Genomic DNA, 14,485 nt, shown 5'->3' on the forward strand with positions numbered 1-14,485 from the left:
GTACAATTTTTTTTCTTTTTTTTCGCTAAAATCGCTGGCACAGCAGCGATTTTTTAACTCTAATTTTTTTCCCTCTAACTAATATCGCTGCTATGACAGCGTTTTCATAGAAAAAAAATTTGGCAGCTTTATTGTAAAACTTTTTTTTGCAAAATCTCTGTCTTGGCAGCGTTTTCCTTAAAAAAAAAAAAAATTTGAAAATCTTTTCTTAATTATTTTTTTAAAGTTTTATGAAAGAACAATTATTTTTAAAAAAAATTGCTGACAGGGAGCCTGATTTCACCCAAAATTTTGGACTCGGCGTAGAAATCATCAAAATGAGGCACATACTTTAATCGGTGTCAAATTAGGCTGTCTTTTCAGCGATTTTTGTTAAAAAAATTATTTTTGAACAAAATGCTGCCTTGTTTTCAAAACGAAAAAAATAAAATAAGAAGAACGATTTTAAAAAAAAAATTGTAGAGAAAAGAATTTTAAAAAAAAATTAACCAAAAAGCTGCCAAGGCAGAAATTTTCAGCTATTTAGCATTTTTTTTATAAAATATATATATCAGGCAGCGATTTTGGTGGAACTAGTTTTTTTTTAAAAAAAATCGCTGCCAACGATTTTGGTAGAAATATTCTTTTATTATTTTTTTTTTTTTGAAATTTCTGTCCACTAGTCAACATCTGATTGTAAAAAAAAAAAAAAAATCACTACCCGTGCTGCGTTTTTGCGATTTTAAAAAAAAATTAAAATCACTGCTATTGCAACGTTATTATAAAAGCAAATTTATTTTAATTTTGGTGTTAATTTTTTTAAAAAAAATTGCTGTTGTTGCTGCGTTATTATAAATTTTGTAGAAAAAAAATATTTTTTTATAAATCGCTGTCTTGGCAGTGCTTTTGGTGGAACTATTTTAAAAAAAGAAAAAAAAATCTTTTGATTTTTGATTTTGAAATTTTTGTCAACTAGTCAACATCTAATTGTAAATTTTATTTTAGTTTTTTAAAATCTCTATCTTGGCATGGTGGATTTTTTTTTAAAAAAAAAAAAATTCTGTCAACTAGTCAACATCTAATTTTTGGAAATCACTGTCTTGGCAGCAATTTTAGTGAAGAATTTTTTTTAAAAAAGGAAATCGCTGCCAGGGCAGCAAAATTCCCCTCCAACTTTTTTTTTTTTAAAAAAAAATATCGCTTCTAACGCAACGATATCATAAATAAAAATTGTCTTATATATTCATGATCATTATTTGAATTGGAGTGTGTCAGATTACAATATGGGAGAGCCTAGCCATGCTTCCATGCACTTGAATTCTTTTCAACCGAAGCCAACTGATATGTAAAAAATGTAATGTTTTCTTATTTATTAGAATTAAATTTTTTTAATATGCAATATATTTATATTATTATATTTTATAGGTGTGACCAACTTCAAAATACAGTGAATTATTATACACAAATTGTGAATAATAATATTATGGGTGATGAACAAGTTGGTGAGTTGCATAGTGATGAACCTTTGGAACATGAATTAACCGACAATGATGAAATGTATGAGGATGATGATGATGATGATGTGGATGATTCACCTAATGCACCCGTTGAAGATCAAAATGTTAATCATCATTTTACAGTGATTCCATACTTAGATCACACTTAAGAAAGTGCAGAAGATTTTATCTATACAAGAGATGATGGTTCTATCCGAACGACACTTTGAAATCCAAACAATCCTAAATATATCCAGTGAGGTTCGATTGTTGCAAACTAAATATTTTATAGTTATTTATTTATTTATTTATTATTGATTAATCTAGTTTGTATATGCAACTAGTATGCTATTTATGAATAAGAAGCAAATGAAATCTACTGTAAGAGCATATAGTGTTAGTGTTAATATAATTATTTAAAGATGAATATATTCACAATACCATATAAAAGTTAAAAATTAAACAACAACAACAACAACATACCCGGTGAAATCCCACTAGGTGGGGTCTGGGGAGGGTAGAGTGTACGCAGACCTTACTACTACCTCGTGAAAGTAGAGAGGTTGTTTCCGGAAGACCCTCAGCTCAAAAACATCAAATCTAAGTGACAGGAGAGATATATATAAAACATAACAACCAATACAAATGATAGTGTATAATCAACAAATGAGACAATAACATCACGAAAGTAAAGTGAGGAGTGAAACGCAGTAAACAACATAAGGCTAGGACTACACCAAACGCTAATAACCCATACCCTCGCAAGGGAAGACAACACGCTAACCCTACTAACCTTCAACCTTAATACGCGACCTCCACTCCTTCCTATTTAGAGTCATGTCCTCGGTAATGTGAAGCATAGCCAAGTCTTGTCTAATCACCTCTTCCCAATACTTCTTAGGCCTCCCTCTACCCCTCCGCGTACCCTCTACCACAATTACCTCGCACCTCCTCACTTGGGCGTCTGCGCTCCGTCTCTTCACATGTCCAAACCATCTCAGTCTCGCTTCCCTCAACTTGTCCACCACAGAGGTCACTCCCACCTTCTCCCGGATAACCTCATTCCTAATCTTGTCGCTCTTAGTGTGCCCACACATCCATCTCAACATCCTCATCTCCGCAACATGCATTTTTTGAACATGTGCGTTCTTGACTAGCCAACACTCCGCTCCATACAACAAGGTCGTTCTAACTACCACTCTGTAGAACTTACCTTTAAGTTTCGGTGGAATTTTCTTATCACACAATACTCCAGAGGCAAGCCTCCATTTCATCCAAGCAACCCCAATGCGATGTGTGACATCATCGTCGATGTCACCACTCCCTTGGATTACAGCCCCAAGATACTTAAAACTTTCCTTCTTAGGAATGATCTGTGCGGCAAGTCTCACTTCCACATCTGTCTCATCCAACACATCACCGAATTTGCACCCCAAATATTCTGTTTCGGTCCTACTCAACCTGAACCCTTTGGACTCCAGCGTTTGTCTCCACACTTCCAACCGCGCATTAACTCTGTCCCGCGTCTCATCAATCAGTACTATGTCATCCGCAAATAACATACACCACGGGACCGTCTCCTGAATAGACCGCGTCAACTCATCCATCACCAAAGCAAATAGGAAAGGGCTTAGGACTGATCCCTGGTGCAGCCCAATCTCAACTGGGAAATGTTCTGAGTCTCCTCCAGCTGTTCTAACCCGAGTCTTGGCTCCACCGTACATGTCCTTTATCGCCCTAATATAAATCATCGGGACTCCTTTAGACTCCAAGCACCTCCAGAGGACATTCCTCGGTACTTTGTCATAGGCCTTTTCAAGGTCAATGAACACCATTAAAAATTAATTAATTAAAAATAAAATAAATCCAAACATACCTTATAGAGGAAAGACTTTTGAAAAAGTTTGAAAGGAGAGTTGGAAATTATACTTGAAGTTTGAAGGGAGACTTCAACCAATTTATAAGAAAATTTTAAATGAAACACGTGAACTTTTTTCTATTTTTTAGGCATGCATCTGAGTTGAATTTCTTTTTAATATGACATGTGAATGTTTGAATAATTAAAAAAAAGAAATTTGGAAGGAAATTTCGCTGCTTATTAGTGAAAAAGAATAAATTTAATACGATTTTAAAAAAATATAAGTGGCAACGATATTTATAAGAAAAAATTCCACTAAAATCACTGCCAAGGCACGATTTTATTTTTTTAAAAAAAAGTTTCCACCAAAATCGCTGCCAAGGCAGTGATTTCTAAGAATAAAAAAAAATCCACGAAATTTATAATAACGTTTAAAAAAAACATTAAAGAAAATCGCTGCTAGGGGCAGTGATTTTCAAAAAAATAAAATAAGTTTATTTTTATAAAAACGCTGCCATAGCAGCACTTTTCATTTTTTTTTTAAAGAAAATCGCAAAAGCGCTGCACGGGCAACGATTTTAATTTTTTAAAAAAAAAATCGCAAAATCGCTGCACGGGCAGCGATTTTTTTTTAAAAAAAAGTTACAATCAGATGTTGACTAGTTGACAGAAATTTCAAAAAAAAATAAAAATTAAAGAATATTTCTACCAAAATCACTGCCAAGGCAGCGATTTTTTTTTTAAAAAAAATTAGTTCCACCAAAATCGCTTCCAAGGCAGCGATTTCAAGATATATATATATTCTCTTTTATAAAAAAGCTGCCAAAATGGCTGAAAATTGCTGCCTTGGCAGTCTTTTAGTTAATTTTTTTTTTAAAATTTGTTTCTCTTCAATTTTTATTTTTTTTAAATCTTTCTTCTTAATTTTTTTTTTCGTTTTGAAAACAAGGCAGCGTTTTTATTAAAAATTAATTTTTTTAACAAAAATCGCTGAAAAGGCAGCCTAATTCGACACCAATTAAAGTTCGTCCCTCATTTTGATGATTTCTACGTCGAGTCCAAAATTTTAGGTGGAATCAGGCTCCCTGTCAGCAATTTTTTTTAAAAATAATTGTTCTTTCATAAAACTTAAAAAAAATAACTAAGAAAAAAATTTCAAAAAAAAATAAAATTAAGGAAAACGCTACCAAGGTAGCGATTTTCCAAAAAAAAATTTTACAAAAAAACTGCCAAATTTTATTTTTTCTATGAAAACGCTGTCATAGCAGCGGTATTAGTTGGATGAAAAAAAATTAGAGTTAAAAAATCGATGCTGTGCTAGCGATTTTAATGAAAAAAAGAAAAAAATTGGACAAAAATCGCTGCCCTGGCAGCGATTTTATTTTTAACGGAGTAAACGGCCTTAATATGTGTCAGAGAAAAATCGCTCCGGCAAGAGCGATTTTTCCCTTTTGGTTTTAAAAAAATATGATGTGCCCTTTTGGAATTTTTGGCAATTTTTGTTGTCCTTATGGGTCCGGACTCCATAATTGCGCTCCATAGCAAACATAAATATGTATATTTCACTATACATATACAAAAGAAAACAGTTGTATATAATCTGTTTATGTTTTGATATACATATACAAAAAATCAATTGTATAATTTGTGTTTGTATAAAGCGAGAAAGAGAGAAAAACAAAAGAGAGCTGGGTAGGAGAATATTTGTATTATATAATTATAAGTGTATAGGACGAAGATATATGTATTTTTGCATGTGTATATACAATTTTCTCTCGCTTTATACAGACAAAAATGCAAGTTATACATTTATGTTTGTATAAGTGAGAGAGGCGAGGGAGAGACTGTCAAACGAGATCTGGGAGAGTGGCGAGCAAGATCTGAGAGAGGGGAGAGAGGGAACGAAAATATATGTATATATATAATTTTTTCTCGCTTTCTACAAACACAAACACATTTTATACATTTGTGTTTGTATAAAAGCGAGAGAGGCGAGAGAGAGAACAAGAGCGGCAAGCGAGATTCACCAGAAGAGAGGCAAAACAACAACAGTTTACTATGTGGTACAATTAAATCAAACTATATTTATAGCATTTAATTTAAATTAATAGTTTGCTATTATATACAATTTTCCTAATTTAGAATCCACTTACGATAAAAGTAGCAAACGTATCTTTTATTAAGAAAGAAATGTTAAGACGGTTTTTCTAAGTTTAATATATAGAAAGGTTTGAAAAATAAGTTTAACTTTCGTATTAGGAATTTGAGGCTTGAACTCTTAACAAATTAAATTATGGGTCAAAGGTGTTTGATTAAATGTTCTCCAAGAGGATATTATTATCTAATAGAAAAAAAGAAAACATTATCAACATCAAAGTTTGCTTTGTTACTTTTAAATGTCATTTTTCATCCCCAGCATGCCTGGCATCCACTTCCCATTTGTATATGAAAAAATAATTAAAATTTAGGATTTATATCTTTTTCTTAGCTGATATAGCGTTCACGATAAGAGAAGGTTGTTCGAATAATAAGTATAATCCACCTTCAGCTCTGAATGACGCCTAAATTAATCAATTATGAAAATAATCAGCATGAACGATTGATCAGAACAAATCATATTTTTATGGGCTAATTTTATCATCTGTCTGAAGAAAGATAAAAGTTGACACGTATACTTTGTTATAGAACAAGACTTTGATTACATTAAGAGCACTCTCTCTACATAACAAATCCAAGATCATTTGTGTCTTCACTAAAACATTGGTCATATTTGTAGAGGGTTCAAATAATAACTAAACTGATTTTTTTTAAAAAACAAATACATAGAGTAGTACAAAATAATATTTGGGAAAGTTTCATGGGCTGCTTCTCTTTTTGTTGATTCTGTTGGAGTTGACTTTAGATAAAGGTGTCAAATGTGTGGGCTTGGACCTAGTCCAACTTTTTGGGCCCATAATACTTTCCTTCAAGTAGGGCACATCTTCTTCACTAGACAAAGTCCTTAACCAATCTACCCTATTATTAGAACTTGCACCTGGCCCAAAACACTTGTACTCAGCAAAATATGATGTCCTGTTACCAAAATATTAACATACCAATGTCAAAAATTAAAAATGATTATATTCGCTAGAAGGTGCAAGTAGTAACTAGCATACATTGAGGATAAAATGAGAAAAGGTCGATCGCTTGCAATAGTCTAGTCATATCTTGCATAGATCACCTAGGGATGCATAAGTTAGTAGCTAGCATATATTGAGGATAAAATGAGAAAAGGTCGATTGCTTGTGATAGTCTAGTCATATCTTGCATAGACCTAGGGAATAGGGATGCATAAGTTTGAACGACCGAAGGTGTAAAAGGGAGTGAGACGGGAAATCTTAATAGTTCATTTCGTTGGCTACCTGAACACTTATTTTGTTGGTGAGGGTTCATAATAATCCCCTCCCTATTTCCCCTTCCCCTAAAAAAAGAAAAGAAAAATGGAAGGAGGCGAACCTAAAATAACATGAAAGGAAATTGTCTCGAAAGACTTACAATTTCTTGGAATAAATACGGATTTGGTAAAATAAAAAGGGATAATGGAGGAAAAAGATTCGTATAAGTGACATCGAGTAGGTTTTAGTCTTGTAGACACCCCTAACTTTCTTGGAACTTAAGCTTAGATATTGTTTAAAGTTGTACCTGCTACAGCAAGTTAAAATACAGTAATAGTAATAGTATACAGATTCTATATATTGTCGATGCGTATATATGTACCTTTGTCTAGAGGAGTCATTCCAATCTTCCCAACCATTGGGGAGTATAACACTTGACATGTAAGTTTGAGCAAATACAACCCTAGCATAAGCACCCCATGGCCTCCCAAGAATTGCACTCTTTACTCCAGTAATCTTACATCCATAGAAAGTGAAACCTGTATTCTCTTGAGGTGATTGCCTATGGTGTGCTGTTATAGCCCCATTCGATTGCGAAAGCGAATGCAAATGACATTTCTACCCCCAATAAAAAAAACGATGGGTCAATTATGGTTAAGTGATAAATAACATATATGACAGATAATTGATTTGATGTAAATATCGAGTATATACTGTGTGTTTATGTTACCTCAAATAGAGAAGCAGCATTTCCACATATGAAATCAGTGTCCCCTTCAATATAACAATTTTTATAATAATGTCTACCAACATCATCAAGTAATGTGTCTTGATGAGACATAATTCTACAACCCAGAAAGGTTGCTTTATCTCCTTCTACCCTCAATGCTACTGCTTTTTCTCCACTTCCATATGTGTTCTATTAATTAACATAAAAAAAATTCAATTAGTCAAGAAGCCAAATGCCACACTTTAATTTGAGTGTCAAATTAACGGGCTAGATTTAATTTGACCAGATCAAAATAGATTGATTTAAGAATCGTCAGTTCAAAAGCTACTTGCCTTAGGTAGGTTGGTCTAAATAGGTTGGCTATTTTTGATAAATTGAATTAGCGGGTCAAAATAGATTGAACTAACAAAATGAACGGATTATTCATCCAATGAAACATGAGAAAATTGAGTATGTTTTCATATACTGATTTTATCACCTAAACAAAGTAACCTTATAAACATGTTAGCTTATAATGGATAAATTAAACTACCATTATATGATCAACAACAAATTCACATAGTGGGGTCTACACAGGGTAAAACGTACACAGACCTTACCCCTACCTTCAAGGTAGACAGACTGTTTCTAATAGATTTTTGACTCAAAAAAAAAGAAATAATGATCACAACCATATAAATAAATAAATTATGCAACATACCTGAATTGTAAGGTATCTAGCCACAAAGTCAGAAGCAAAAACAGTGAAAGTAGGAGATTTGAATATATCTCCATAATCATTTCCAGTAATTATAGTATTTTTGACTGTTGTTTTTCTCCCACTAATTGTTATAAATGGCTTGTCACTTGGAACAACAACTTTTTCTGTATAAACACCAGGCTTTACCAAAATAAATACATGTTGTGTATTCTTTGAAGGCACTGCATCAATTGCATCTTGTATTTTATTGTAATCACCATTACCAGATTGATCTACTATTATCAAAATTGCATTTGACAATTGACTTGATGATGTGGTCGTAGCTTCGGAAAAAATCACTAAATAACTCGTAGCTAATAGAACAATTGTAATTATTGAAGTGTACCCGTGAAATAAAGCCATATCTTGAATAACAGTGACAAAGTCAAAAATTTTGATATACCTGCGATACAAAAGCGAAAATGAATTAAGAAAGTTATAAACTTCTTGCATTTTTCGTGGAATTGAATATGAAGTATTAATAGACAAAAATAAATGAAATTCCTTGTCGCATAAGTAGCAACATGCATGATACAATTTGAAATTAGAAGAAGAGATGAGGTAATTTTTATTCCGAATTACTTTTTGAATTACCTTTATCCGCTACGCTAGAAAATTCAACAATATATATGTGCACAAAAAGAATTTTTGGTTTTTCTCTATATGCACGATATAATTTTCTGATCGAAACTTTTGAGTCCACCTAGAAACTCAAACTTAGGAAAAAGAATTTTAGAACTTTGAGAAATGTAATTTTAAGACAATTGAATAATAACCTTCTATATGTGTGTATATATATAGACATAGTGGACAATGACCACATTGGCAAGGTCAATTTTCAACAGGTTTTCTTGAAAATAAAGTAGTTCAAAATTCTGATATTTCTCCATTAACTTGAATATGACCATGTTTTTCTCCATGCCAAACTTGATAAATAGAAACACATGGCACAACTAAAATAAAATAAATTACATGTTTTTTTTTAAACCCTCGTAAGAGCTCTCACCTTTTTGCTTCGTCAGTGATTCATACAGATGATTACCATCCGAACAACTTTGTTCTGTCATAAATTTGTAGTAGATACTAAAACTTTATTTTTGAAAAAATAAAATAAAATTATATGGCAGTTTGATTAAAGTGGGGACTAGGGAAGTTAGCAATTAGGAGAAGTAGGCGGGAAAAAAAAGGTTGTTTATATTATATCGGTTAATTTGCACATCTAAAATTTGGCGCCGTTTATACTTTATATTATAAAGTTTATAACGATTTGAATTGCCTAATTTAATTTGAAGTATAACTGTATAAGTACGTGCTGCACAACTTATATATTATGTATAGTGGAAAATTACCTTAATTCTTTAGGCATTCAATTTTAGAATGAAAAAATAAATAAAATGTTTGACTGGTCAAGGGTTGAACGACTTGTAAAAAAAGTCAACTTTTGAATGTATTAAAAGTTAATCATTAAAAGTTATTCGATGGTTAATTACCACTAATTGCTTTTGGTACAAATCTTTGGGGTTGCCTTTTAAATAAATTAAACGCGGGCTACATTTTTATTTTGTTTATATTACTGTATTAGTAATCGATTTAAGCTTGTTTGACTTTCAATTTGCTTATTTTGAAAACAAGGCATTGACAAAAAAGTACATTATTTATCATAAGTATTTTTTGAAAAAAGATTTGAAAATACATTTGGCAAATTATATGAAATAATAATTTATATTTGACTAAGATAACAAAAATATTTGGAAGGATGGGTGGGTGGGGTTATGCTTTTTAACTTCTGCAAAACGACTTTTGCTTATGTAACAACACTTAATTATTTTCTAAAAAACTTGATCAAACACTTCAACTTTCCAAAATAAGCATTTCATTTAAGTAAAAGAAAAATATGATTTCACAAATAGAATATATTCTTTAATTTTAATTTTTAATTTTTCCGGTAAAAAAGGAAACCTTTCTCTGTTAACTATGGACAATTAAATAACTATCTTTAATTTATGTATACAGTCAATCGAAAAGTTAAATATGAGAGCCAACAACAAGAACGTCATCTATTATGTTATAACTTATAAAAAAATTAATATACAAAGATTAATTCTAAAAAATAATATGTAGTTGTTCTCAGTTGTTCTCTTCACATGTTCATATGACATCTAAACAGTTTAACATGAAATACACGTGCAAAACACATTTGGTTAGATGACAAGAAAAATACACAACAAATATCGTCTATAACGTAATATTAATGAGATACAACTAAATAAATAATTGAACCTAGCTCATCAAATTAAAATAAATATATGAATTATTGCATTTAACTAATAAAACTTTCCATTCATGATCATCTTCATAGATTTGCGTGAATAAGAGATATGCCGATCCACATTTAACATTCACAAAAAAATCTACAATATTATTTTGTGCAAAACTTATTATTCAAATCTTCACTTAAATAAGCAATATATTTACTATAACATATATTTTCTGAATTGATAATCACGTGCAACACACATATCAATATACACATTCGGCATGAGGTAGTTAATTAGTTATATTATGGTTGGTATGTATCATATTCTATATATTATTTAAAAGTTGTAATTAACGAAATATTAATAAAATATTTTTGTTCTGCGTTTGGTAACCAATGACTCTCGACCTAAAGGCTAAAACGTATTTTCAATTCTGTGGATGTTAAATAAAATTCATATATATTTTTCTAAATTTTATTTGGCCAACATCATTTTATTAAATAAGTGGATAAACGTAACCTTCGTTACCTGCTCAAAGCTCTACAAACATAACATTTCTATGAATCATAGTAACAAGAAAAGGAAAAAAAAAAGCAGGACACATGAAAATATAAAAAGTAGAATCACGTAAAAATCAAGGAGTGTCAATATGTAATAAATATACATATGAATATATTTTTACTTAACTACGTCACGGACACCCTCAAGTATATGTGGCGCGCCATTGGATACGCACTATTAAAACTCAAAAACATTTAATTCTATAATGGGAAATTAAAGAAAATGACATAAAATTTATCTACAAAACATTAGACAATAGGTCATCTAACTTCAACGGTTTGACAATATCAATAAATGTTATTATTATATTGATTAGTCACGATCACAAATCATGACATTTCTTAATTTTTCAACTAACAAAAAAACTATATTTGACTCTTAAAAGACAGTAATTTGCTAAAAAAAATGTATAGAGATAGCAACATCATATCCAACATTGACTTATTAGTTGCATTGTCATACGTGACTTATGAATTACATTTGCCATACGTAATCTATATAGATGTGAATCGCGTTTGGCAAGAGTGATTGAGTTGATGTAGCAGTAATATCCCATAATTAGAGTTGAGGGATCGAATCCCACTTGATCCTTTCTCAGTTAAATTCATCGCACTAGTTAAGTTCTCATTTTCTATGTGGTTTGCATCTCTTCCTTTCCGTTGAACTTGTCACATCCGACTTACCCAATTAGATTCATATCTTCTGTAATTTGCGAGCTATTGCACAAGAACATGTTCATCCAATACACTTTGCATGATCTCTCGTTATGAAAGACAAACTATTAAAGTCCAACATTACATTAGAACAAAAATTGAAGCTTGAGAATGTTAAATTTGGCATTTTTTTGGGTACTATAATTCGAAATCAAAATGCTGAAATTCATTGTTAACGGTTTAATTCCACGTTTTATTGTAAACTTGTTGATTTCCAGTGATGATGTTAACCTTTTTGAGTTGTCCTGAGAATTCGAATATTGAGATCAAAGCTATAGGTAAAATGGTGCAAAATTGGAGACTACTTACGAGCAACACATACCAGGTAACTCTGTCCATGAAATGTAGGACATATGGAAAGAAATCACCTAGTATTTTTGTCTACACTGGAATTTGAACTTGAGACCTCATAGCTCTTATCTCGCTTCATTGATCACCAGGACACACCCTTGGGTGCGCTCTTTTGCATATTCAATAGCGTGAAATGTAAGCTTTGATGTTCCTTTTGTTAGTTCAACATTACTTGTCTAATGTGTTCTTCGTCATGAATTTGATTCCATGATTATTGGTCAGTAAACGAGTTATCGAGGGAAGGCAATGACACTGAAAACAACTATTCATGAGGTTAATAAGGTCCTTCACATGTACTATATACGCGAAATGCACATCAAAACCAGGAAATAGATAACAACATTTCATGGATATCATGTTTTATTGATCATTTGCATCTCTGTTACAATTTCTTTCAGCAGATATTATTGAATATGTATAAAATGATATGTTAACTTTCATTAGTTACATGCATTAGTTTCAAGAATGTCGATATCATTATCTCTCTTCTTCTTACCGCCAACATGGCAGCCATGTTTTCGAGGTTTTTCAGGGTTATCTGAATCAGAATCACTTGGTTCAACGAAAAGCCCTTCGAGACATCTTCTTTTGATTGTTGGCTTGTATGTATGTTTCTGAGCACGGGCAACATTATATTCGGCCTTGTGTGCCTCAAACAGTCCAGTTTTCTCACTTGTTTTTGGTGGTTCAGAAGGCATACGAGGGAATGTCATATGTATACCTGGATTTTTTCCCTCAATAGTACTGTCAAATGTAATTGAGTTGTTGAGCCCCTGCACATTGCAGTTCATGTATGCCTCTAGTTCTTGATCTTTCGTCGTCCTTGCATCGTTTGTCTGTTTTCCCTTTGAAGTTCCCTCTGCATCTGTGGTTGCATCGGCAGTTTCATCTGCATTCAGTTTGTAGCCTCTGTGAATGTGAACTGCCTTTCCTTTTCTTGATGAGTTTGAACTAAGTTGCATAGATGCTCCTCTGTTATCCCCTGCAAGGGTGATTACGCTCACCGGCCCCTCTTCCAATTTTTGCTTGCCATCTCCAACTGTCATCCTATTAATAAACTTTGAGATGTTATCTTTTACCTCTTTGTTAAGGGGTATATCTGGTTCAGCTGAAATTGTTCTTGTCTGTTTTCCATTAGAGACACGGTTCACCCGAATTTGATCATTATCAGAATTGGCTTGCTTCTCTGTATATGCTTGCTTTGATTGAAACACAATGTCTGGATCCGTGGTCTGTTGCACTACTTCCTTCACTTCTTTAGTTTCCGGGATGTTTGTCTCCAATGGCCTGGCTGTCTTAGGTTCACTAGTGATTCTTGAAGAATCTGAAGGTTTTACATTTTCAGGTGACTTATCTTTTGCTTCAGTTAATGTGTCAGATATGGCTTCTTTCTTGGGAAGCTCCATTTGTTCTGATTGAGGCTTAATTGTTGCCGGCATTGGTTCTTTTTCAGAGTTTGATGGAAGTGTTTCGGTGGATTTGGGAGAAATTTCTGAGCTGTCTTGTGATTGTTTTGGTGGAGATGTTGGCTGGGAAATTGTCTGATCGTTCAGTTGCATTTGAGATGTTATATCAGATGGATTTGAAGAAGTCTGCCTCACAGGGTTAGCTGGCTTTGGGGCAAGTTGGTCAGTTGAAAGGACCTGAGGACCGTTGCGTGTTGGGGAGGATTTTGGACTCATTTCTTGTGATTGAGGAGCTGGACGAGATGGAGGCTGAGGTGCATTGGACTTATTTGCCACATCAGATGGTGAAGCTGGTTGAGAAGTGAGGCCTTGATGTTCTTGAGATGGTATCAAGGATTGAGATTCAGCTCCGGAGGGAGCAACTCCTGGAAGACTAGATTGTGGTCTCTCAGATATTGTGGATGTAGGGGTTTGAGTTTCATTTTTCGGGCTAGCTGGACCATTTGTTGGTTTAGTGTTTGTGGTAGAGGACTCGATAGGAGCTTTGTTTTCAGCTGAAAGTTGAGGGGGATTTGTTAGAGTTTCAGGTAAAGCACTTGTGCTCGTGGTGGTGGGCTGGCTAGGCACTTTTGGTGGTGAAGAAGGCTTTCCAGATATCGCGGTTGTTGTGGAACTTGGTGGCTGCTTTGGAGTTGAGTTTTCATTTGCAGGACTAGAGGAAGGGCTATTTTTGGATCTAGTGCTGCTGGAAGGCTGTGATCTCGTCCCCTGACGAGTTGTTCGACTAGAACCAGTAGATTTGGTATTAGGCTGAGTGGCTGGTTTGGTTGCAGGTTCAGGTTCAGATGCAGAAGACCAAGGAAAGCGTAATCGAAATGTTGATCTTCTATCCATTTTACAAAGAACAAATCTTATGAAGCAAATAAAAACTGTACTGTTCAATTATCTGGTGAATGATGATATGCAACTACCAAAACACATCAATATATAAAAGGTTTGTTTTTGATACCTTAGAACATG

General features: G+C 33.0%; 3 protein-coding genes across 3 annotated transcripts in view; all 3 read right to left on the reverse strand.

The window, feature by feature from the left end:
• LOC125856343 (phenylcoumaran benzylic ether reductase TP7-like) overlaps positions 1-14,485 on the reverse strand; it is a 95,742-nt gene that overhangs the window by 31,151 nt on the left and 50,106 nt on the right. The window lies entirely within an intron of this gene.
• LOC125856339 (putative pectinesterase 11) lies at positions 6,189-8,920 on the reverse strand. The gene is made up of 5 exons (XM_049535855.1): positions 8,771-8,920; positions 8,138-8,579; positions 7,438-7,626; positions 7,090-7,325; positions 6,189-6,405 (listed from the first exon to the last, which is right to left on the reverse strand). Exons 2-5 carry the CDS (start codon positions 8,537-8,539, stop codon positions 6,189-6,191), a joined length of 1,044 nt encoding a protein of 347 aa, XP_049391812.1. The 5' UTR covers positions 8,540-8,579; positions 8,771-8,920.
• On the reverse strand, positions 12,404-14,417 carry LOC125856334 (flocculation protein FLO11-like). The gene has a single exon (XM_049535851.1). The coding sequence runs from the start codon at positions 14,357-14,359 to the stop codon at positions 12,500-12,502; it is 1,860 nt and encodes a 619-aa protein (XP_049391808.1). The 5' UTR covers positions 14,360-14,417; the 3' UTR covers positions 12,404-12,499.

Source organism: Solanum stenotomum, chromosome 2 (genome assembly GCF_019186545.1).
Source record: "Solanum stenotomum isolate F172 chromosome 2, ASM1918654v1, whole genome shotgun sequence".
Taxonomy (NCBI): Eukaryota; Viridiplantae; Streptophyta; class Magnoliopsida; order Solanales; family Solanaceae; genus Solanum; species Solanum stenotomum.